Source organism: Spea bombifrons, chromosome 12 (assembly GCF_027358695.1).
Source record: "Spea bombifrons isolate aSpeBom1 chromosome 12, aSpeBom1.2.pri, whole genome shotgun sequence".
Lineage (NCBI taxonomy): Eukaryota > Metazoa > Chordata > Amphibia > Anura > Pelobatidae > Spea > Spea bombifrons.
The window spans coordinates 15,854,079-15,880,858 of NC_071098.1; the positions used below are offsets into that span (position 1 = coordinate 15,854,079).

At 41.8% G+C, this 26,780-nt stretch overlaps 1 protein-coding gene across 1 annotated transcript in view; it reads right to left on the reverse strand.

The window, feature by feature from the left end:
• The window catches only part of DSCAML1 (DS cell adhesion molecule like 1), a 111,561-nt gene that overhangs the window by 21,606 nt on the left and 63,175 nt on the right, over positions 1-26,780 (reverse strand). Inside the window, exons 4-10 of the mRNA XM_053451362.1 lie at positions 12,335-12,481; positions 11,780-12,058; positions 10,649-10,924; positions 10,057-10,353; positions 5,635-5,907; positions 2,048-2,326; positions 49-168 (exon numbers count right to left, since the gene is read on the reverse strand). Of these exons, the coding sequence (XP_053307337.1) occupies positions 49-168; positions 2,048-2,326; positions 5,635-5,907; positions 10,057-10,353; positions 10,649-10,924; positions 11,780-12,058; positions 12,335-12,481 (1,671 nt within the window). The remainder of the gene's footprint in view (positions 1-48; positions 169-2,047; positions 2,327-5,634; positions 5,908-10,056; positions 10,354-10,648; positions 10,925-11,779; positions 12,059-12,334; positions 12,482-26,780) is intronic.

The window sequence follows — 26,780 nt, forward strand, 5'->3', positions numbered from 1 at the left end:
CATGTTGTGTAATGGAGAGGACGGTCAAAGTAAACATGCAATGCTTACCTTTAGCATGCTTCCACACCACTTTTGGGGGAGGGTAACCATCCACAGAGCAGTTAAGCACCCCAGCCTTGCCGTATATTCCATCCTGGTTGTTTGGCTGGACCACAAATCTGGGGGGCACTGTAACAGGGAGAGGAGCGAGCGTTTACCTTACAGCAGTTCTGTCGTGTTACAATTACACAGCACCTATAATGTATTTTATTCCTGCTAAGTGTTCACTGCCTAGAACATGTTCCGTGAGCAGCGAGCGTTCCATCTGTCCACGGCACTTTCCTTTATTTAGCTATATACAGAAACAATCTTAAAGGATGGATCTTTGCTAACAGATCTAACTTGAACAAGATCCTGCAGAGGAAATCATCCGGGAGGCTCCTGCAGAGCGTGCTGCCAAAGATCCTACAGAACATTCCCTTCACCCAATGGGGCCTGCCGAGCTTACAGCATCAATAATAGGGTCCTGAGAGCATCTAACCAGGCTCAGGAGGCTCTGCGGGTTCACCTCACAGGGCTCGGAATGCTCTAAGTGGTCCACCTAACCAGGATTGGAAGGCTCTGTGGGGTCCACCTAACCAGGATTGGAAGGCTCTGCGCGTTCCACCTAACCAGGATTGGAAGGCTCTGTGGGGTCCACCTAACCAGGATTGGAAGGCTCTGCGCGTTCCACCTAACCAGGATTGGAAGGCTCTTTGGGGACCACCTAACCAGGATTGGAAGGCTCTGCGGGGTCCACCTAACCAGGCCGGGAAGGCTCTGCGCGTTCCACCTAACCAGGATTGGAAGGCTTTGCGGGGTCCACCTAACCAGGATTGGAAGGCTTTGCGCGGTTCACCTCACCGGGCCCGGGAAGGCTCTGCGGGGTTCACCTCACCGGGCTGGGAAGGCTCTGCGGGGTTCACCTCACCGGGCTGGGAAGGCTCTGCGGGGTTCACCTCACCGGGCTGGGAAGGCTCTGCGCGGTTCACCTAACCATGATTGGAATACCCTTTTGCGCTTGTCATACCGTCTCTTACTATTCACCGCATCAACGCGGTGTCCGAAGTTATATATAGTGCCATCCAGCCATCTAAACAGATTACACCCACGTATATATCCCAACCAGTCAGACCAATAAATAGCTGCGTGTGACTTGGCTCATTATATATTCATGATTACATCAACAGGCGCCCTGAATCACAAGTTTATTATATATTCATGTTTACATTAACGCAGTCCATTAAAAACTCGTAAAACCCTCAAGATTTATTAACCCTTTAAAGCAGACAGCTCTGGAGCATGCTTTCAAAAAAAGATTAACATTTAACCTTTTCACTGCCAACCATCATTCGCCAAAAATGTTTACATAATCCTTTGATTCTTACAGTCGACTCAAAGTCTCTTTCTAATAACTTCTCATTACCATCGCAACTTTTATCTCGCAAATAAAAGGAATAGGGCCGGTTCTGGGAAATGAAACACACGTGCTTTACAAAAGTGTTATCTCTTTCGGTTAGTTTGAGATGAGAAGTCTCTATAAATCTGTGCCTCGGCAATAGCAGTTTGAAATGTAAATCGCTGGTGACATTTCAAAATGGCCCCGATTATCGCCTTCCATATCAATGCAACCAATTTTTTAATTTTCTAACAGCTTCAGGGTTTTCACAAGTAAACCATTTCTGATATTCACTTTTTTCTTAATTACATTGAAATATAACTTTCAAATTATGTCGAGACAGCATTCTTCTGTGCGGGCAAATTAACAAAGGGGCAAAGGTAATTTAATGGGGAGGCATAATCCTGCAGATGCTAAAAACCGGGAATAAAGATGGCTTCCTCCATACCCATTTGCTGGGTTTCTAATACAAATATATTTGAATCTGTATCCACGAGAAGCTGGATCATTTAGTGTACCGAGCTGCCAAGTATTCTTGTTGTAGTTAAGAAAGACAAAGTCCTTTTTTGAAAGGGAACGCTCCCACCCCATTCCCGCAGTCCCGGTTTATTTCCTCGCGCGCTCGCTCACCTCTGACTATCAGTTGCCTCTCTCGGCTCACCGTGGCAGCGTCATTGCTTGCTATACAGGTGTAGTTGCCGTTGTGCTTGAGAGACACGCTGGATATCTGGAGGGAGCTCATGAACTCCTTGGTCTCAATGGTTATTCCTGAGCCAGACACAATCACTTGTCCGTCTTTGCGCCATGTAATGCGTATGGGCATGTCTCCTGAGGACACCACACACGGGATGTACAAGAGCTGTCCGATAGAGGCCGGGGGGAATTCAAACGGCTGGATCAAGGGTGGTACTATGGGGAGAGATACCAGGGTGTTTAATGTACAACATACCCATTGCAGCCCACCTCCCACATACTATATACATACATTCAGCATCAAAAATATACAGTGCTGCGAAAAAGTATTTGCCCCCTTCCTGAATTCTTCTATTTTGGCAACCTTGGGGCACATTTACTTTTTCTACATGGGCAGGTTTTGATTAACTCTTTACCTTCAATTAATGAAATAATCATTGAAAAAGCTGCATTTTGTGTTCACTCGTCTTTGTCTTATATTAAAATTTGTTGGATGAACTGAAATATTTAAATCTGACAAATAAATAAAAATTTTAAGAAATCGGGAAGGGGCAAATACCTTTTCACAGCCCTGTATTATACATAAATCAACACTTAAAAACCTAAGAGGTCATAAGCAAGCTGGGTTGTGTCTTCACCTGTCAGGAACGAGAAGAACTCCTGCCGGAAACAGAGCTGACATTTGCCTAAACTCAGAAGGAAGATAATCCATATTTCCTGTCTGAGGAAGCACTAATGGCACAATTAAGACATAATAGAGACAGAAGTTAAACTACTAACCTCAGTCAACAGCACAGTGTACTGCGTGGAGGACAGAGTTAAAGGAAAGGGCTTTTTTCTGCCTCTGAGAGCAAGGAGGAATGGCAACCATGTCATCGGGGGGGGGGGGCTACATGCACCTACGGCACTCTGATGCGCCTCCGGCATTTGTCACACCTTCATGGTCAGTATTAGTAGCTGCCACAGGGTCTCCTTTCAAAAATGCCCAAATCAACAGAAGAGATTTGAATCTTTATTGAAAACTGGGATTCAGTTAACATGGGGGGGCACTTGGGCAGGGCCGCTATGGACAGGTTAGGAGCAGGGATGGGCAACATGCCTGTACAAGGTCATTGGTGTCTGCAACAAGGCTTGTAGAAGTCACTAGTGCCTGAGAGGTATGTCCTGAAATGTAGCCCACCGGTTAAAAACGTACAAAAAAATGTAATAAGGGAATTCCCCTAAAATGATCATAACAAGCGGACAGCAAACCAAAAGAACGTAAGGATATTTGGGAGTCATGTTTTTTAATAAATAAGTGCAATCATTGCTGGGCGCTGGAATATGCAATACTATACACAGTACTCGAGTGTAGCTTAACAGTAATTACACAAAAGTGAAGCAACAATAATAAGTTCAACCCTACAAATATGCAAAAGGTGTGCAGTAAGAAAGATTGTGCACGGGCCAGGATAAAATGCACGGAAATACACAAGACGGAGGGTGTACATAGGATGTGGCACCCTGGCACTTGCTGCGTGCAGGCAAACTGGGGTACATAGGATGTGGCACCCTGGCACTTGTTGCGTGCAGGCAAACTGGGGTACATAGGATGTGGCACCCTGGCACTTGTTGCGTGCAGGCAAACTGGGGTACATAGGACCAGGCACGCTGGCAAAAACAGGTACTTGGGAGTCCATAAGTGCAGAATTAGTAGAGTACGAATGCAACAGTAGACAGAGGGAACCGTGCACAATCTCAGCCCGGCTCTCACACAAAGCTCTATTCATTAGGACGTATCTCTCCCCGGGTGCTCCTGAATAATTGATGCACGGGAGAAGCTTTTAAGTCTCTAGCAGATCAGGGAAATCGCGACGGACGCATTATTTTTTTAAAAGCCAACAAACACTCAGGAAAACTAAGCAGGGATGTGAGTAAAGGGCAGGGCATTAATACGCCATGTTTACACGGCGGGTCCCTATGCTGGGGCTTGTCAGCGAAACAGATCAGAGGTGAGGGGGGGCCGGGGGGCAGGCAAAACACTGTAGCGGACGGGCAGCAAACACTCGGCGATAACAGCAAACTACATTGTTACAAGCGGCTTGTGTTAGGAAGATAAAGAGCAGAAAACAGCTTGACAAACATACATGTGTACAGGTGCATTCATCTGTACAGAAATAAGCGCGTGTGCATACAGGCTAATCCCTGTACACTGCACACATCAATCTATGGGCTTGCAAATAGAGAAATAAAGGGGTCTGCGTATACCGGTGTAGACAAATAGAGATAAATACATCTGTATATCGAAACGTGTGTATATTTAACGTGACCTCCGGATGATGTGTGTGTAAGAATTATTAATAGTAAGGGTGTTTATTGGTGCGCGTATGCACTATAGTTATATGAATAAGTGTGTGTGCATGCATGATAAATGAACACACCATAAGTTGGTGTAATTACACAAGAATCATGCAATGTGTGAAAGTACGACAAGATGGGATTTAACGCGTAGAGCACTGAAGTGTAAAAATGTAAAATTCATGGTCCTTTAGTGTCTGTACCACACCAATGGGATATCCTCATGATTCATGTAACTGTGGTTCGAACAACTCATTAATATGGAAGCAGTCTCGCCTGAATACGTTAATTCTGTTTAAAAGCACTCCATACCTGTTGCATGAATTATGCAATAAGATGGGAAGCAGAAAATGAAGGCTGCAACATGACATCGGACATGAAGACTTACATATAAGAAGTGATTCTGGAGCAAAGTTTAGCAAGTGGTCTTATCCCCATAGCTAAACAATGGAATGGTCCAATCATCAGTAACATCCCATTGGTTGCTATGGTAATCATTTTATATATACATTTTTTATACAGACCCCTCATTGCCCCCCCTTAAACACAATGTTAGATTAACAAGAAAAGATATTTTAAGCAGGTTATAATCGTTCAATACCCTTGAAGGACCTTTTACTAGGGAAAATACTTTTCATTACTGATATTTTGAAGGTTGTAATTCAGCAGATTGACATCTTTGTTTCTGATTGCATTGTAAAGCTAAATGAAGAAAGGAACAACTGGATTTCTCAGGACAAATGTCAGTAAATTTGCTTTTAATATCGCATGAATTAGGATTGTTAATCACACATAACCACTAAATGACAGCTTTGTTGTAGCAAAGAAGACTTTTGTCTGTTGATGCTAAATTTGGTGTTCGATGACCATAGGGCCTATTTACTAAACCTAAGATCTTAACTTTGTTCAAGTAAGGCTTGAGGACTGTATGTAAGAATCTAAATAATCTTAGCATAAACAAGAAGAATATTTGATAAGACTAAAGGACTAGTATGAAACCTTCTGTTGGGCAATACAGTGGCCCTAAAGGCATTCACAATACCCAGTTCTGTTCAACATTCATTCAATAAAATATGTGGAAAAACTTCCTCGCTCTGCAAAAGAAAGGACATTTTAATGGCAGCAAACATTTCTTAAAAATAAAGTATGGGATTTTAGTACAGGTCTATTGTGGAATCACCTCTCACCTTTTACCGTGATGTGAACACTCTGGCTGATAGAGAGCTGAGGCTGTATGAGCACGCTGCATAGATATTCACCCTCGTCCATCCCTTTCTGTACATCACTCAACATCAAGGTCCCGTTCTCAAACACAACCTGCCTGTGGTTATCAGGCAGTAGTAGAGAGTCCTTGTACCAGCTGATAAAATAGTAGGGGTATCCAATGACACGACAATGAATGAAGCTGTCACGCCCAGCCACCGCTGTCAAGTTCTTCATTGGTCGAATACTGGGAGGGCCTAAAGCGCAGATGACAGTGGAAGTACATTAGGTGGACACAAATAAGGGGGCACCCCAAAACCATCAATGGCCATAACATAAGAAGCAAAACTCCCAAGACGTTCTCACGCAACAATCATTACTCAAAGACACCTCCTAGGAGCAGATGGAACACGATTCTTAAAGAGGGTAGAAGTTATGGAGAAGGCTCATGTCAAAGTATTAGGGAAAGGAGAGGAAGTGAAATTGAGGGAAAACTGGTAAAATATGACAAGATGCTGAAAGATGTCAGGCTCTAGACAAAAGTTCAGGAATAGACCATTAACAGGGTGGTAACTCAATGGACAGCATTCCTACAAGTGGTGGCCAGCGCATCTACGCATTGTGTGCAACTAATCCTTAATAAATTCACGTGTCAAGAGGCAAAAGTTGGGTTTGGGAGTTATAATTTTAATGACGATATACTCGTTATGGCTCATTTACAGAAGAATAAAACAAGGATGCTTCTCTTGTATGGGAGAAGGGTCATTAAAACATTGAGTTTTTTGTTGTTAATAAACCTGTTTGAGTTGATCCCTGGATAAGTGCCAAATGAAAAGGTTAATGCATGTGTCTCAAAGGATGATTCTCCTAGAACTACAAAAGAATAACAGTACTTTCTAAAAGGTGTGCCTGTATAGCTCTATATGTTGATTTCTATAGGAATCCATGTGCAATAATAGAAGATATTTGCCTAATTAATAGCAAAAGCAGCAGGGAATTTTTTTATCAAATTCCGCTTGTCAGTTCTATGCTGATTTTATTACATTTCATGCAATATTTTTAACAAGTAGGCATGAATTAGCAAATAGGGAGCCAGCAATCAAATGTCATCATGACCACAAAAGACCTGAGAAACGTGGAGTGATTGCTCAGAGGAAAGGTGAATTCCTTCCACATGCTTGGAGTCATTTCGTACAGATGATGCCCGCTTTGGTTGGTGTATGACTCGGGGAAAAGCAAATAACCAAAATCACTGGTTACTTTGTAATTAAACAAAAAATGTGTTAACATCAACTGTTTAACCTTTCCTGCACCTATTAAAATTAAAAGGGTTAAAGAACACTCAGATACTTGGAAGGTATGCTTAAAGAACATTGAAGTTTGACCTGGGTATCTCCCTCTTGGATAAATCGGACCGTGGAGGAAGAATACACAGCTGACTGGTGGATGTCACGTATTTGTAAAATGTTTTTATTCTTCCCTGATTGATGTTTCACTAAACCACACGCACATGAAAACTGACATTTTCAGATTTGGCCTTTTGACAAGTGCAGTCCAGTGTGAAAAAGGAGAATGAAGTTCCGTTATGGGTAGATTTCATGCCATTCACTAAACCCATAAACACATCGCTGTGTATTTCACTTGTTCCTCGCCTGTATTTTTCTGTGGGGGGTGAAGTTTTATTTAATGGAGCAGGTGTTATATCGCTAAAGACTTTCATGGCAGGGTGCTATATCCATCTGCTATGAGACACGAGAAATGGTGGATTTTTGAAGTGGTCCAGGAAATATCTTGAGGATAATGCTGAGGCCATGGAAGAGCAGTGACCAAGAGGGATTATTCCCAAGCAGAAAACATGCATTACTCCAGTGAAACAAAGACACAGCCCGCCATTTTTATTTGGAACATTTCCGGGGAAAAGTGTCAATGAGGAGCAGTCACCAGAAATATTTCACTGGCTGCTAAGGTGACTGCTCCATATCTAGCTTTCCATGATGGACTGCACCAATTACATTTGAATTAGAGAAGCATGTGAAAGCTATCACAAGTGATTGGATCCAGGAGAGGCCTGGGAAATAGTTTTTGTTAAGTTTCCCCAGTCAGCCCAACACTAGCCGATGTCACTTTGGCTTCTATTTTTTATGCTTCCAGCGTGCTAGTCTGATGTCTATCAGACTAACATCTGTGTACATTGTGCAATCTATGGAGCATGGGCATTACACTTTCATGATTTCTGGCCTTCACTTTATGATGTCAGGCAAATAAGTGGCCAATAAGCATGGACTCCATAGGGTTAGCAGCCTGCTACTGGAAAAACATAAGGTGAAAAGTGTTTGAGATCTTCCGAGGACCTGAGCCATTCACTAGTAACATAGTATGTTCTCACTGTGATGAAACCGAGAGATGTTCTTCATACAATCTATATGGCTAATAGTGCTTCAGGACTGAGTACATTCAGAAACAAATATGGTAAATAGCTGGAAAGTTGACCACTAATTATGTGATATCCATTCCCTTTCTATTGAGTTAGAAGGATCCTTCCTGTTTTATTGCAAACAACAAGTGTCGTTCTTCTGAACCAGTAGACATGCATATAGTGGTATCACCTTGTCTAGTTGATGACTTTACACTGGGACAGGAACAAAAGCTGCTCCCCAAAGAGGGTTTCATTTCTGTTTTTTTGTTTACGGTAAAGGAGGACAAATTTCTGAGTTCAAATGTATCAAAATTTTCTCTTAACTGTCCCAACTACATAACACCATTTAGGGTTTCCAAAGTTACCCTGAAGGTGCCACTACACAGCATGAAGGAGTTCTTGGAGGAATAAAAGGCCAAAATCTTTTTTATTTTGCCCTAATCTGTGAAATACAAAGATGGCTGTACAAATGTCTAGAATTGTAGAATTAAACTGTCTACCTCTCTGCAGTTGAGATAAAGATGGAAATGTTATCTTAGCTGCATTATATACACAGTAAGGGCACAGTCACTTTTGTAAAAGGATGATAAGCTATTTTAGCCACACATCATCTTCTATTGACCCAAAAATGTACTATTTACATTGTGTTGATCAGTAATATACAGGCTTATGATTACAGTTCTGCTTTACATGTAAAGCTGTTGCAGATATGGTTATTCAAAAGCTCATATAGCTTTGTTTTAGACTCTAAGCACACGTTTAGTTGCAAATATGGAAACACAGAATGGTAAGATGAAGTATCCGAAGAGGAAACAGGAATTCAATATGAAAGGAGAGAAAGGAGAATGTTACAAGATACAATTACTGTGAGGGCACAACATAAAAAACAACTAGCAGCCATGGGCAAAAAATTAAACGAGATGGAGAATAATGAGCAGTGGTGCATAAATAACAGACATTCTACTCAATTCTACTAATATTCGGGGTTTCTACTTCCTTTTGGTTATCATACTGCTAATAAAAGCACTTGACCATTAGAACAGTGCCTTGTTATGCCAATAAGAGCATACATTATTTTAAAAGGTAAACAACATTGAAGAAGAGCAGGACATAGCTGTGATACAGACCAAATTGTTGCATACTGGGTATTTTTAGAAATGAGACATTAGGGACAAATAATTCAGGGCCAAATATTTAGGAGTTCTTCGTTGGTCGAATACTTGGAGGGCCTAAAGTGCGGGTGAAAGTACATTAGGTGGACACAAATAAGGGGACACCCCTTAGCTAGGGGAGACAAGACCATCAATGGCCATAACATAAGAAGCAAAACTTCCAAGACGTTCTCACGCAACAATCATTACTCAAAGACATCTCCTAGGAGAAAATGGAACACAATTCATAAAGAGGGGAGAAGTTATGGAGAAGGCTCATGTCAAACTATTAGGGAAAGGATAGGAAGTGAAACTGAGGGGAACATGTTAAAATATGACAATATGCTGAAAGATGTCAGGCTCTAGACAAATGTTCAGGAATAGACCATTAACAGGGTGGTAACTCAATGGATAGCATTCCTACAAGTGGAAGGCTTGACAAATCATTTGTGTTTAAATGGTTATTAATGGGTTAATCGAAAAATGATTAATATTGAATAGCTGCAAATAATAATGTAGTCATCAGAGGCCTGTATGCTATATATATATAGGTTGTAAGTGGTACACTGTCCTGCCAATGAAATGTTTCCTGACTGCGCCATTTAGCATGTAACATGCCTCAAAGCACTACCAAGGGATGGAGAGGATGAAGGCAGAGGGCACTACCAAAAGAAGATTTACGGCACAAAACACTCGAATGAATGGTTGAAAAGATGAGATGACACAAAGAGAGAAGGCTAAAGAGATAACAGACAGAGGGGCAGACAGGGGATGCCCAGGTTTCCCACCCAAAGAGGCCGTACAGACCCTATTCTGATATGTAGAAGTAGGACAGGCACCTCTTACGTTTATTCGAGCTTGGTACTCTGCACTCCCCACAGAGTTGCGTGCAGAACAGCGGTACACCCCACCATCGAGGATCTGTGGACTGCTCACATTCATGTAACTGATGGTGGTTCCATCTGAGGCAGTGTATTGATTTGTACGGTGCCCTGGATCCCGCTGGATTGGCTCTTCGTCTAAGCTCCAGCTGATCGTTGGGGGTGGGGCCCCTTTGGCAGAGCACATAAGGGAAAATGGCTCACCTGGGTTCATCACTTTCTCACTGAATGAAGAGAGGATGCGGGGCGTACCATCTACATGGATGAAAGTAGACCGTACTTTAGTACCTGTAACATACTTAACCTACCCAAACACTGGCCTAACATTAAGTTACCAAGCCAACCATTAAGAAGATGCTAAAATGGCAAATAAAAGGCTCCGTTAAGAGTACGGGGGGGGGGGGGACACACAAACAGTATAATGGGAAAGCCTGTTCTCCAGAAATGATATCCTTCATAATTATTTGAAGGCAAACCTCCATACTACTGTGTGACAGGCCCTACATATTTAGCAGTATTGATGGGCAGTGTCATGGTGTCATCTACACACCTTCTAGGACCACAATAGCAAAGTCCTGAGCAGTTTGTGTCTTCCGTGTTCCAAAGCACTGGTATGCCCCTGAGTGGCTCTTCTGAGCGCTGTTGATAACAAGTGTTTCATTATCTGTTCCTCGTATAGAAACAAATTCATCCGGCTCAATAAGCTCTGTGTTCCGGTACCAGCGCACAGTGTAACCTGGTGATCCACTAAGAGTGCAGGATAAAATGACAGTACTACCAATCCCTGTCTTTAGCTTCTTAGGAGTAAGGGTCACACGGAGCGGTTCTAGAAATGGAAGGAAAAAGAGTTACTTACAAATCATTTCATGACTCAATTTAGTTACTGTGCATGGCTCAAATTGCACATTTTCAGTTTTTGTCATGCTTACCTAAAATTCTACTACTGATTTCCAAATATTATGTGATTTACATTTGTAATGCCAATTGTGTTTGGATAATTACACTACAATTCCCAGGTATGGAGCACAAACAGTATTTATACAAGCATATGTGTAAACAGAACCACAAATGCAGTACCAGCTTATATTTATTTGATTGTATTTCTTTTATAATAAGTACAAACAATGCATTATGACTACGGTTAAATTACTCAGTGTATTAGCCATTTAAAATCACACATAGCACTGTGGCACCCTTCCCCACTACACCTTTATCTGCTCCCATTAACACATACTGGGTTATCTCCCTGAATAAGACAGTCCCTCCTCCTCGTGAGTGCGACTCCCGCCAGGCTCAGTGTAAATGCCACTGCACAATCTCACACTTGCCTTGGTTTTCAGTATTGTGTTGTCAGGACTGGTCATATAGTGGCACAATGACAAGCCCTGCAGAGACACAGGGACGCTTGATGCAGACTAGAGGGACATACGTATTGTCACCTCGACAAGTGCCATGTTAAACTATATTTCACCTTCTCGGTCATGCAAACACATACACAACATAAACACGTATGTATTCATAAGCACAATAACACATACACAAGATAATTAATGAAGCCTAAAGGCCACACACAAGAGTGGCAGACACTTTAATGTATGGACATGTGTAATAATAAGGAACACACACACTCTGTGGCTCTCGTCTTTTATTCTCATTTTTTAAAGTAGCCGACCTCTCTTACCTATAACTGTTAATGTACCCGTGACCTCTGCGGAGCCAAAGCTGTTGGTGATCTCACAAATGTAGGTGCCGCTGTCCTCCAGACGAAGGTCAGTCATACTTAGACCTGTGTTACGCTTGCTCCAGCGACTGTCAGAGGGGACTGGGCGGCCATCTTTAATCCAACGACTTGCTAAATTTGGGTATCCCGAGGCAATACATGGCAGTTCTACCATGTCCCCCACCAGGACCTCTTGGGACTGAAACCCATCAAGAAGAACTGGAACAGATTCTGCAGGATCTGTAGGACAAAGACATATAAAGCATGCAGCTATTTATTATTCATTTAGTCATTGCTTCACAAGTCTCAGACTAAAGGATAATTGACAAACACACGCGTGTAAACTCGCTCACACACGCAGGCAGGGCCCTCTTCTCCTAATGTATCCGTATGTGTTAATGTTCTAAATATTGTCACTGTCCACTGCTGTAAGAGTATCAAGCAGTCTGCTGGCACTATATCAATGTAATGGAATGCATGTATATGTGTTTTAGTACATGCAGTTAGTGAACACACCTGATACAAGGAGCCGTGCTCCATTGCTCTGTCTCGTCTCCCCGCTGTAGCGATGCCGGGTAATGCACCGATATGTGGAGAGGGCATCCTCTTTCTGTACATCCAGGATATACAAAGCACCGGTAGGGGAGGTGACAAACCGTCCCTCTGTAAGAGATGAAAAGTATTAGAAAGAGAGGGTTATAAGGGTTACACATCTTTTACGGGGGGATGGTGGAAGGAAAGAGGAGAGATATGGTATTGAATCTCTCATTAACGTGATTATAATCTATTCGCACTCAGTGCCAACGACAGCACGACGACTGCCAGAACTGTCACCTACACAGCTTCCTGGGACGCGCTAGTTCCGTGCCAGCTGCATCCTCCTGCACAATATGGCAGACATTTTCCTGTGTGGGGCGAAAACTAGTGTTATATATCCAGGCCTGGATTTACACTAAGGGCCCTGCTAGGCACAAACATAAGGTCATCCCCACCTAGTCCTCACATTCCCTGACAAGGCCCAGGCGCCATGCTACGAATACTCATATGACGGCACTGACTGAATGCTGGAATCTACCTTTTTTTTAAAAAAAGTCATCATATTTATAATTTATTTTTATAGTAAATTAGATGATATGATCAAATAATGGTATCTAAAGACAGCCCTTCTTGTCATGAAAAAAACCATTATATAAGTTATGTGGGTTTAGGAAATGAGAAAGAAGAAAATTACAACTAAACACGAGCAAGCAGAAATGTTAAAAACAAAGGGTACAAAAAATTATAAAACAGCTCTGTCCTTAAGGGGTTAATATTACAATTAATATGAATACAGGGGACTATATGTTTATTATTACTTTTGTAATCATTTAGACATTTTTAATTGTTGTTACTATTGCAAGGTCCACACATTATCAGCCAAATAATATTAATACTAAAGGGCTACAGCAAGACCACTCAAGATTTAGCTTGGAAAACCGGAAGACATTAGTGGGTTCTATTCATTAAGTAGTGAGCTGTAGATGAGGAGTCATCTCCCTGCATTAAATATGCATTAAGAAGGACCAACTATACCTTTCTTGTAACATTTTAACTTAAGAATTGTTTTATTGTCTTGTTGTATTTTTTATTGCATTACAGGCATCACATATCTACTAGTTTCTGTGAACCACGTTACCTGCCTCATGGGTGAGCCTGTTTTCTCTTTCCTTTCCTAAGATAGTGTTAGATACGTGGAACATCCTCTCAGTAGGAGTGGTAGAGGTTAATACAAAGATTCAATTTAAACGTGCATGGCTTCGGCGTTTTGAATTTCCGAATATTAGACAAGATGAAGGACTATTTAAGGTTTCAGTATTTACAGAAGACTAGATAAGCTGAAAGGTTCTTTATCTGCCAATAAATCCTATGTTTTTATGTAATTTCTTTTTTTTTTTTTAAGTATGCTTATTTCATATAAAGAGATACAGATCAGAAGTTAATAGATACGGGCTTTTATAGAAAGGTCTGTGATTTGTGTACACTGGTATTGGTTTCCCCATTAGAAGACACAAGCGCTAGTGTATAAACGCATTCGCACAGGTGCATAAGTGATATCATTGTAGCAGCTAATCCATATATAAACAAACACACGCTGCTGATCGATCACCGGCAGTTAAAATAAAGTGTGAGGAGAGGGCAGCGGAGAAGCAGAAGGGTGGACACCAGCTCATTACTTTGATGAAGAATGAAGTGAGCAGGGGGGAAGAGGCGGGGGCCACCCCTACGTTCAGATTAATGTGCGCTGGATGGAGCCCTGGCGGCCAATCTGGATCGATCGACATTTGTCAAACTGAATTGGGGAGTCCCAAAGCACTATTCAGCCAGGGTATGCCGCAGGGAAGGGAGAGGAGGGGGGGGGGGCAATCAAAGGAGCACTGGGAAGAAAAAAAAACCTGAAGAAGCGAGACTGAATGAATGAGAAGTGTGTTGAGAAAAGGGAATAGACGAGTCGGAAGACAAAAAAGGGCAAGTGTTTAAGGAAGAGTGAAATATGTAACAATTGTGAAAAAAAATGTCTAAAAACAGAAAAAACTGCCATTTCTAAATGAATTACAAATTTGAATGCATCCATTACATTTGTGTGGCCAACATGGTCCACTGCAGCTAAGTATAACATTTTGTATTTGCATATTGTGCTAGCGAATGCACTAGGAAATGTACACTGGCCACGCCGGATCCCACATAACAAAAACAACACAGAAATAGGGGAGAATTAGAATAATCATTAGATTAGAAGATTTTAAATTTCACCTATACATTTTCTAATTCAATTAGAAAATCATTAGCCAATGGCTACTGATAAAGTGCTTCTGTCACTAAAAAATGACAATCATACTGAGGTGGAGCTGAGAACAATATAGGAGCTATGTTTTTTAAGCAATTATTGGCGGAAAGTGGTATAACTTGAGCAATCACAGTAGCCTTCACATGGCACATACATAAGAGGATCAATTCCATAATTATTCTAAATGTATATACCGTATGTAGAATATACACATTTACAGAGGTATGACAATACCGCTTCATCTCTGGTGCACCTACAATTAAGGGCTACAACTGCCATCATCATTCGAGGTTGGTAACCCCAAGTCTAGTACAGATCTGCATATACCATTGCATTTATTTCCCTGGATTGCCCAATGTCGTAGTCAAATGTTAGTGGCCACAGCATGCCTCACGTGTTTACCGACTAGAGTCGCACATTTTAATGTACAAAGCATTTCGGACTACATTTAGCATGGACTCCAATGCTTCTTACTTCAGGCATTCTTGAGATAGACTAATTTTTCTTGCCAACCTGCTTGCCGATTCTGAAAACAGTAAGCATTCTTAAGTATGCTTCTTACATATCCGCTGTAAGTAATGGAAGCCAATAGCAGAGTTTGGCTAACATTCATGTGATTACAAGCCACTTGCAACCACGCACTATTGTGCATGTGCAGATATCCAAACAGACCCATTTGTATGTAGTAAAATGCTATTGGGTTGATGCAAAATGGACTCCACTACAGGAATAACAAAATAATTTGGGGGGCTACATTTTCCCCTCCAAATGGCAAGTGTAAGGGCCCTCATCTTGTACGTAGCAGCTAGCTAGGGGCTTTTTAATCTGTTTAGTATGAAAGGTCCTTTGTTTTAAACTTAACATGTGTAGTTTTTCCCAAATCACTTAAAAGTACGACTAAGATTTTTTTTATTTTATTTTTTTTTAGTGTAATATGACATTTTTACAAACCTGTGGTGTAGGAAATCAGAAATACTTGACCCACTTCAAAATGATTTGAGTTAACTGAATCTGTACCCAGGGGTTTCACTATAATTTTTAGAAGATTCTTGGATGTATGTGTATGACCACATTTTTCTAGTTACTTCTAAACTGTCACCAGCATTTATCCCCAAAATAATACCTATAATAGTCTGTACAGTTTAAAGCAGTCTGGCCCTTGTATTTATAGGCATTTAATTTAGGGTGGGCACATTCTAAAACACAGAATTCAGTGCTTAAAATGGCAACCATTTGTCCTACTGGTAGGTCAGCCCCAGTGCTCAAGAACTGCACTGTTATCAATCTCATAATCAGGCCATAGAACGGCAACAGTCCCGCTAGTATGTGATTGTTGGGATTAAGACACAGAAGTTCCAAAGACTTTCTTTGGCCGCTGTCCAAACAGAGTTCAGTTTATGTCCACGTCGTGGCTCTACCAGGGGTAGGCACCAGCATTGCTCATGGTTGGCATTTACTGGGGTCTGTGATGTTCCCAGAAGCTGGTGTCCTTGTACAGACACTTTGCCTATTCCTGGGCTCTACTGAACTCCAAAAGTGCAGGCCACTTCCAGCTCCATTGTCATTGAGAGCTTCCCTGTCCCATACATAGTGGATATTGGCTATACCACCAGCCGGCACACATTTATGGTAACAAGGTAGGGTGGGAATGACTAAATAACCACACCTTGCATAGTCGAAACAGTCATCTATAGAGGTCCTGAATTGTGGATCCACGATTGATGCTTGGATGCTATACAAAGAAACAGTTTGACAGTATATTCAGTGTGATGCCTACAATATCCCATTTAAGGGTTAAAGGAATATGGCGCCAACATCTCTTCTCTAGCTACAAGGTTTTATTTCTAATTAAGCTGTAATCAGAGTGGGAAGACACCCAGGGTTTGCACCAAATGACTTGTACACACTCTGCAGATTGGGTCCCTGCTCGGCCGCACTGCAAGAGCATTCTCCCTGAAATTCATTAGACATGCATGAGAGGGGCCTTATGAATAGAATTGCATTTAAATGGATTTTCTGAGAGAAGAGAGGGGTGGAGGGATGTGGGAGAGAGAAAAAAGGCAGAGTGTGTAGGAGGAAGGAAGACAAGCAAACGAGCAGAGAGTAAGGAGAGACTAGAAGAGGAAAGGAGGTACAGAAGTAACCACAAGAGGCAAGAGCGAGATGGGTGGCACATGTGGAGAGTGCACAGGGAAGGAAAGTGTGTTAGAGATAGTGAACCAGAAGGATGTAAAGTTTGATGGAGACAAAGGGTGGACGTAATTAGAGGGCGGCGATAAGGAGATGTGTGTACAGCAGGTGAGGGGGAGTTAAGTGTGAGACGGGAAACAACAGGCACAAATTAAGGACAGAAAAATGTCTGGGACAGGATTTAACTCATTGCGCCATCCTATTCAACCAGTGCAGATGCAGCAGCTTCCTGCCAGCAATGCAAAGAATGGCACTACCAGTGGATCTTGCAGCTCTGGTACCATGTGCCCATCTCCCTGAGAAACATTCTCTGCCAAGCAGCTGCAGCCTGTTCGTTAGATCAGCTGCTAAGGGTATAAATTAATTAGTCTTCCAAAGAAGGCAGAGAGAGAGAACACTGGCTAATACCAGACAACGACAGCATGGGAGGGCAAGGTATTACCGAGCAGGGAGGAAGGCTGCTAATCCTATCAAGCAGCTACTATCTGATCAGAACAATTAGGATTTCAGTAGAACGGGAGGGAGGAAAAAGCAGAACCAGACATTTGGATAGAGAATAAATATGGAGAGTGAAGAAAACTAGTCGGCCCTTCGGGTATGATGGACTGCCGCTCCCATTAGCCACAGCAAGAGGAGAGAATCTATGGGACAAAAAGTGCATAATGCAATAACCGGAGGCAGAAGTTGTGAAAAGATAAAAGTGAAAATAAGACAGACATTTGCAGAAGCTGTGTGAAGATACGAGAGAATGGCAAGAAACATATAGGGGATGAATGTATTAATAATGTAGAATTTAGTTACTGTAATAAAACCTACATTAGGAACTGATGGCTTTTCTCTGCTCTAGACTGTGAATTGTTGAATTATGTCAGCAGCGAAGAAGTTAACGGTTTATAGACATATTTACATCCTCTGCAAAATGAGCAGCTCCCAGAGAAGATTCACCAATAGGATGAGAGGGCGATAGAAAGGGGGGGATAGATAAAGAGATAGAGAGGAGGGACACCGTAAGAGGAGATCCACAGTTTGAGAAAGGAGGAGAGAGAGATCAGAGGACAGGGGGCATTGTGTACAAAATAAAGATAGTACTGGCAAGGATACAAAATATGAGAAGGGAGGGGATTGGAAGCCCCATATATCTGCCTGAAAATTAGAATCCAGATTAGCCAACTGGAAAAGCAGGCCAGGGAAGAGGGGGTTGAAGAAAACGAGGGAATGGGAGTAATAAGGATGAGAAGACATGATAGAAGCAGAACAAAGATGATATTAAATGAGAAGGCAATCAAAGAGAATATGGAGTGTTAAAAGAAAGGGAGCAGAACAGAAGAACGACGCAGGGAACTAAAAACGAGAGGCATGTTGTAATATTGAGGTTGGAGGTGGCAGTATCTGAATAATCTTAAATCATTTTACAGAATTAAGTACGCACCATGCAAAACCAGCCCAGCCCTTCCTACGGGAAGAACTTTGTAGGGGTGGACCTCCATTATACATAGGGGTTTATTCACTATTCTCCCCATTTAGTAAATAACCCCCAAAGTAAAAATCCCAGATAATATAGGAGATATAAGAGCATGAAGAAAAGTAGAATGGAAGGGAGAGTGTATATTATGAAAGATGATAGCAGAGAGACAAGGCAAAGCCTTCATCGTTTGTAGGTGTCGGTGTAAGTTCCAGATGGCTTAAAAAGGGTAACATCCAAAGACAGGTTACCACAAGCCAGCCAGACGCAGGCTCCACACTATTACTCTGCAAAGTGGGCTCTATTCCCCAAACTACGATACACTGTATCGAGATCAAACACCAGCTTCAATATACATCATGAAGAACCTCAAATATTTCATAATGCATAGTTGGTGAGAGATAAAAACGATCTAACGTCATGACGAAGGCTTTGTACAAAGTGCGCGCTAAAAAGATTGCTCCTCAGATACACAGAATGCTGTCACAAAACAAGAAAAGGCCACTGACCATAAAAATAGCACCTAACCCCACAAACACGTGTGAGGTGCTGCAGATTTCTTCCAGTAGGGTCTCGTGCGGGGTATAACCACCGCTGCCTGTCTCTTCCACCCCTCGTTTCTCCGTCTTTACCCACCTCCTACTTCATTTCAATTCATGCAGTGTGCAAGCTCGTTAGTGATTCCTGGCAGTCTGTCCGGGGGGCATAATTATTATTACTGTTTAAAAGCAAGACTGTTCAAATGAGTTGGAGAAGAGGATGCTGGGAGAAACAAGAAGGCCTCCACAAGATACCGAGGTCTGGAGATACTCCAGAGATAGAAGCAGAATAAGTTATATAAGATTACGATTGTGCGTTTACTTACAGAGGCAATAAGACACTCAACGGTTTCACGGGCTGATGTATATTTATGCCTTTTCTGTGTGCAAGGTCAGGGCCACCAGCAACGCTTCAGGAACCCTGGACACCCAGTGCCCCCTTCCCCCAAACTTCTGCACGCTGTTTTATAGCTGTTCATCTATTCTAAAGAGCTTGCAATCCATGTCTAGCCAATAGACTATAACCATCCAAAACTGGTTGTGCCACAGGTAGTCCCATCTTTTTGCCCAGCTGTAAAGAAAGTTGGCCCTGGGGCGCCTGTATTATGTATCCCTGTCTAAGCGGTGTGTTTCAATGTGGCTTTTTGTTGGGTGTCTTTTCACCCTGTCTTCTATCCGTGCGGTACGGGTTGTCTGTTGGCGTAACGCGGCACGCAGGGAAGTGACAGAGTGAAGGTGTAATTATAAGCTGCACGTTTGCAAATAAGGACATAACCCTGTCATCTTGTCTAGGGATTTATCGCAAATAACTAAATACTGCTATAGGCAAATGGTTCTGGATGCAAAAACAGGAGGGAGGTGGGCGTACGAAGGAAGAAGAGAGCGCTAGCAGAAGGAAAGAAAAATGAGGACAGGGGGAAGAGGATGGGAGAGGAAAGAAGGAATCGGGGGGGTCTCAAAAAAAACAAAGGGGTTTCAAACTAATTCACAAACATACGGCTTAACAGACGTGAGAAAAAGAAGACAGGGGAAAACAGAACGGCAGGATAGAGAATGGCAGCCAGTGTGAAAAGATAGGCGTTTCAGTACCACGGACAGCTACCCAGTGCATCGGCTTCACTGCTCTCATCCGCACAGTGTTAAGAAGACAGTAAAAAGTATATTAACATAACAATACATCTAAGATTTAACATACAGGGGGCGGGTTTTTTTTTTTTTTTTTTAAGGAAGAGTGTTAGAACAAGAGCTTACAATCTAAAATTGGATGACCAGAGGCTTAGATCTAATTTAAAGACAACTTTACATTACTAAGAGGGATGGGGATACATGGTACAGCCTCCCAGAATTGGTGAGGATAATACATTAAGGGAATTTAAAACATGCGCGGGCTAGACATATAGCTGTCCTGAATTTAAGACGAGACCCAGGGCTTTTATGGTTTGAGTTGAAAAAAAAAACCAGGCAGGCTAGATGGGCGGAATTCAACTACAGTAATATAGTACATGAACAGTGGGGAAAAAAGGGAATAATGGAGATTTGTTTAGAAACGGAGCCATCAATGTTAAGAGCCCAACGCGACTTTCTATGCCACTTACACCCAGTGGTTTCTTTAGATCAATGCATAGTGTAAATTGTTTAATGCGGATGGTATATCTGTAAACCTATGTACACACACAATAAGAACATAAAGGTGTGCGTGCGTGAGAGAAATTGCATCTGTGTTGCTCATGGTACTCGGAGAACTCCATTACCCTTCGATACATTTAATACAGCAGAACAAATCAAGTAAAACACATGAGGTCTTGGCACATAGTAGAAGCTAATGATGTTCTTTAGGTCATGTGGCTATAACATGAAGTACCTAATTTGTCAAATCAGCCTTAATCCTTTCTAGCCCCCTTTTTACCACACTGTCCTTAGCTAGAGGAGCTTAACACATCTCCCTCAGAGGGGTATTTATTAGCCAAACAAAGCTTTCCATGTGTGGGAGGAGGGGTAAGGGAGTATGATTGATCACCACCACGATATGATCAATAACTGGTATAACACACGACCTAAAGATTAACACCCAAGCCTTGTATGCAACACTCAATAATACGATGCCAAATAGTGAACTGTAAAATGACACGGTTTATGAATACAAGTAAGCCAATGTTACCACCTTGTGTATACCGACCTTCTCTAATCATTTACAAACTGACGAGTCTATATAATAATAGTCTGTATAATAATAATGCAGCTTCAAGCCGCCATGTAATACGATGCAGGAAGATAACACACATGCAAAGTACAAAGATGTACAATTCATGTAAACGGATAATGACGATCCTGGCTGTGTAACGCTATTACACATCTATACAGAACATGTCATGCAAATGCATTCATTGAGTGATGTCAAAGCAACCAGCCAAAGCGCTTGCAACTTAATACGGATATTTCTGTTTACAGCAAGGATTGGGGTTTAATTGAGTGACACCAGGTAGGAAGGTTCCCACCTGAACCAGATCTGAAGCCCCAATCTACATTACCCCCCCCCCATTTCACAAGATGGGATCCAATTAACAGACACTACATTATCGCCCGGCCACCACAATAATTAAAGTGAACAATGGATTTATGAAATGGGACCCGAGACTCTGATAATAATTTGTTTACAAGGAGAAACACAGAAGAGACGATCATGAGTGAGGGGCAGCTGGCGAAACAGTGGGAAGGCACAGAAAGAACAGCTAAAGTAAGATGGGTAGCAGGGGTGAGCCTAGGGCTAGTAGTGTAATATTTATTCGGTGCCCGTGTCCCCTGCAAGTAAAACACACGTGCATACTCACATGCAAACTCACTTTAACACCATATATGTGCAAGTATATACATACTACCTCCCTTGCACCACTAACTCTAGTGGTAACACATACGCTGACACTCATGCACCTGCACCATATGCTAACATGCACACACAAAGGCCATGCTTTAACACACAGACGCAAAAATCATCCCTTAACATATGCAAACTCTACTGCTGTACAGTAACACACGTCCACACTCACATTATAACACCATACACTTACGCACACACTCTCCCATCAGTGCAGCACACACAGCTCTCCCTCTCACAAAGCCCTGATTTCACTGCACCTTACATTCTCTGGATATTCTCCAATCTATAGCGCCCCCTATAGTGTCATATAATTATGATATATATATACACATACACACACACACACACCTGTGGCACCTCCAGTATCCCTCCTCTGCGTTTGGAAAGGAAGTTTGAGCTTTGATGAGACTTTATATCATTTCATTAATATCTTGAAGCCATCTCTTGGAACTTGGTAACGATGGAACATTTCTGCATCAAATGTTTTGTTGTTCAGATGCGAGGATGATATTGAGGTCTTTCTCCCGTATGTGGAGAAGTATGGTTTCCCTTTGAGATGGCACAGTGAGGATATTTTGGCAGATTTTTGGCACAAAGTGCGGTGGTCTTTTAAGGAAGTCACGTAGTGGGTAAGTTGATAATGCCTCAGCTTTGCAACGAATGATGTTTGATCTAAATGGGGGGAGGAGGTCATAGGGCTAAGCACTCTGTTGTTGACTACATGATGCAGCAGGAGGACGGTCTCATTTTCTGTTAGTACCCCGAGAAGGTGGTAGGGTTCTCTCCTGAGAGAAGGCTTTTATTTTGGGTAATTGATATCATTAGGGAAGGTGAGTGAGAGAATTGGAAGGTTTTTGATATCTTGTTCCAGTGTGCTCACGTAGGTTTAATAGTTGGGAGCATTGAGCATATCTCTGGCCTATTGTGCTTAGTGAGCCAGGGTGTGGAGCTACAAAGTATGTCTAATAAAGAATGCCCTAAGGCTACCCGAGCCTTGCCCCTTTAGCTTTGTACCACTAAACAATCCTACCCAGGAAGATAGCATAATAGTATTACCCTAGGTCTGGGAGCGCTAGTCCCCCTTTTGATCGAGGTGACACAAGCACATCGCCATAGGGAATAACCATTATTTAACATTTTAATAAACAGTTTGTTGTATATTTTAAGTCACTAAAACAGACAAACATACACAAAGCATACACTACATACATACAGACTTCACAATAAGCGTACAAAGGCTAACAAAAGATTAAACCATCTCAGACTTTACTGCAGAAGACGGCCCCATACTTACTCAGCCCAACCTTAAACAGTGATATTAAATTATGAACAAACATACTGTGGACAGAAATGTATGTACTGTAGACATTGCCTTAAACATCATTATGTTTTGGATTCTACTCCTTCACATCCCTAAAAGCATTTCCAATGTTTGTAAAGAAAAATAAAAAAATAGGGAAACAGATTCCCTGTTAAACAAGGAAAGGCGTATAAACGCCCCTCGCCCAGTCTGTAGTGGTAAGGGAAGTAATTAAATTAACCTTTGAAGGTTTAAACATTATATGGGCAAAAGTATTGTGACACACCTCTTAATTATTGAATGCATTGCCACAGGTGTATAAGATCAAGCACTTAGAAACATTTGTGGAAAAAATGGGCTGCATTCACGCATGGTACGGTGATAGGATGACACCTTGGCAATAAGTCAGTTCGTGAAATTCCATCCCTGCTAGATGCTCCACCGTCAAATGTAAGTGGAGGAGGACCACGTAAAGTCACAGTGAAGGGAGATCTTAATGCTTCAGCATTCGTGCTTCGTGCTCGGAAAGCACGCACACATCTAAGCCAACGCCATCCAAGCCAAAGTGAAAATATCCCACCATGGGATTTAGGGCACACAGTCTTTGGCATATATGATTCTATATGGGATCAGCCATGTTCAGACTTGCGATTTTAATTTCTCTCGTTTGGTACGGTATAAAATGCATGTATTTATGTGCTAATTTACATAAAAGGCTGATTCCCGAAATCCCTTAAAACTAGTTGAACAGTAAAAGTGAGGGGCATTGCATAGAAACAGGATAAATGTGGACAAAAAGTAACAAATGATACAATACATTCTGTAACTTTATGTTGTACTAATACACATTTATCTGTAGCCATGTGCATGGGTACCTATTTTACACATTGAGTACGGGGCAGGGCCCTCCTTCCTTAATGTATTCACACTTCTGTACCCAGATCAAACTGCCTGTAGACTGTCCTGATTGTATGACAGCACTTATTGTACCTCCCTTTTTATTATACTGAAAACTGGAAGCACTACATCTGTTCAGTATTAACAAATAAAAATATACATTATTTATACCTTCATATTTTTTATGCTAGATTGCCTTAGATTTTCCAGTTCCTGTTCATATCTGCATTTCTTATTGGTTTGCCAGGTTTCTGAATAAATGAAAAGGACTCCGGTTTGGATATAAATTATAGAGGAGGGACTGCGTAGAAGCAGGATATCATTGTCACAGTACAATTTGGGGAGGGGGGGTGTTGTGTTCACAGGTACGGCCACCTGTCAGCAGCTTGTTAATAATACAGTGGGTAAAGTGATACCTAGGTTATATCAGATCTATCCGGACGAGCAGCACATTCAAACAGCAGGCACTACCACTTTCATGCCCAGGCAACTCCCTCTGCGGCAAATATCGTGGGGAGCGGAATGCACCTCCTTATTGTTTGCTTCTCCTCCCCACTGCCCCTCATTCTCCCTAAAGAGCTCCCTCTCCCTGCTGTCTCTTTCCACCTTCTCTAGCACTAGATGATGACCATGCTCACAGGATGCCATCTGTTCAGACACAGATGCTCAAACCAGGGGCTGCCAAGCAGGACGGATCGAGGCTCATGACCAGTAGCTGACATTGGCACTGCAGAGCGCTCTGCAACACTCTTTACGCAGTATTTCAATGTACCCATTGTGTAATTCCGTGCAAAAACATGACAAATCCGGGAGGCTGATGGACCTGCTAACTAAACCTATCACACAGTATGAAGCTTCAAATAAGATTTAGTGTTTAACTATTGGCGTTGACGCTACAATTAAAGTTGGACAAAAACAAGGTTCCTAAGAACCATATGTGCTAAAAATGTTGCTGTCAGCGTCTATAATTGTCAAATCATCTACAGTATCTCACAAAAGTGAGATTTTTGGAAAATATTTTATTATATATTTTCATGTGACAACACTGAAGAAATGACATACAGAATAGTGTAGTACTCTACTCTTGTGGTTGTTAATATGCATCAATTGCACTCACATATAACCAAAAAAGGTAGGCACTTCAGAGGATCTTCGTTATGTAAAGGAGACCTTTGAGATCTCTAACAAATGCTCAAAAGAAGCAGGAGAGACAAAGAAAGCACAAAATAGTAAAGTATTGTATTGAACATTGATTTTAAATATGCATCAAATGCACTCACATGTAATCAAGGACTCAGTAGGCACTTCAGAGAAAAATTAGGCGGATATCTTCTTTGTAGTGTGAAAAGCTTCAATGCACAACAGGAACAGTATAAGATAAGGGTAAAAAAACCCTCCTCTCTGTGAAGTTGATACATCAGTAATGCCACAAAATAAAATGAAAAATATCAATAACATTTATTTTAGGCAATATAAAAAAACAAGAAAGTTAAAAAGTAATAATATAAAATAAAATCTCATGAGATTCAGTGTACTTTCGCAACGCGTTTCGCCCTAGGTGGGCTTCTACCAGATGTGCAGATGTGCATCATCGTCTGCACATTTCCAGGTTCTTGGTAATGGAGTGCGCTGACGTCATCACGCGGGTTTGTATTAGAGTGCTAGCGTGTGTGGTGTGGTTAATGTTACAGTATGGCATTGATAGCATGAGTGTATATGTAAGCATATGGTGTTAGAGTGTGTATGTGTTAGCGTATGGTGTTAGCATGTATGTACATGAGCATAGAAGGTTGACATGTGTGTGTTACAGTGTGGTGTTAGAATGTGGAAATGTATGTCAAGGCTTGACAAAACCTGGAAGCCAGGAAGAAAACATGATCGAGGAAGAAAAAAAGCTGGCTCTTAACTTTTTTGACTAGCTCCTAGAAACCAAACAAAATTTCTCGACGCCTGATGTACTGTATACCATAAAGACAGCTAGCTTATTTGTAAGACTGTTCTCTCATTATGTTGTTTATCACCTTTGTTAAATTGCACTGCCTTTGAAGTTGATTGCATAGAGACAGGAAATTAATCTGTACATTCTGCCATAGATCGGTTTCCCTCGGGTAAAAGACTCCTTTACGTTGAAACCAAATAATCGGAAAAACAATTAAAGCAAAAAAAAAAAAAATCACTAGCTATAGATTTATTGAAAAATTTCAATTTGACAGTTACTTTTCTAAAACAGCCACTTGCACTCATAAACTACTGTGATTCAGATTGTACGTTTCATATACATGAGCAGCCAAATATTCCATTATTGCTTTTATTATTCAATATAGTCAACAGCAAGAATAGCATTGTCTTAAATTAAGGAAAACTCACAAAGGGTAAGGATGGTAATGTACTATCGCAATGTAAAGAAATGTGATAAACCTTTGTTTTTTCCGATACTATATTTTTATTCTGTATAAATAAAAATTCAAATACTTGTTATACAACTGAAGAAAGATGTACTGAGTTTGAGTATTAGTTGTTCAATAATGTATCTTGTATGTTTCTGTACCGGGGTAACTTTGGCATATTCAGTATTTACCGTATTGGCTCGAATATAGGCCGCACTTTTTTTCCCCCACTTTAAGTCTTTAAAGTGGGGGTGCCGGGCAGGCAGCAGGGTTAGGATACAGATCCCCCGCAGCGGTGCAGGGGACCTGCATCCTACTCCCCGATATTGCGTAGATGTCCCCCGCCGGCCCCGCAAGACACCCGGGAGTCTGCTCCGGTAAGTCCGGGGGGGGCAGAGGAGGACAGTGGTAGCGTATCTCGGGGAGGGAGGACAGTGGTAGCATATCTCGGGGAGGGAGGGCAGTGGCAGCATATCTCGGGGAGGGAG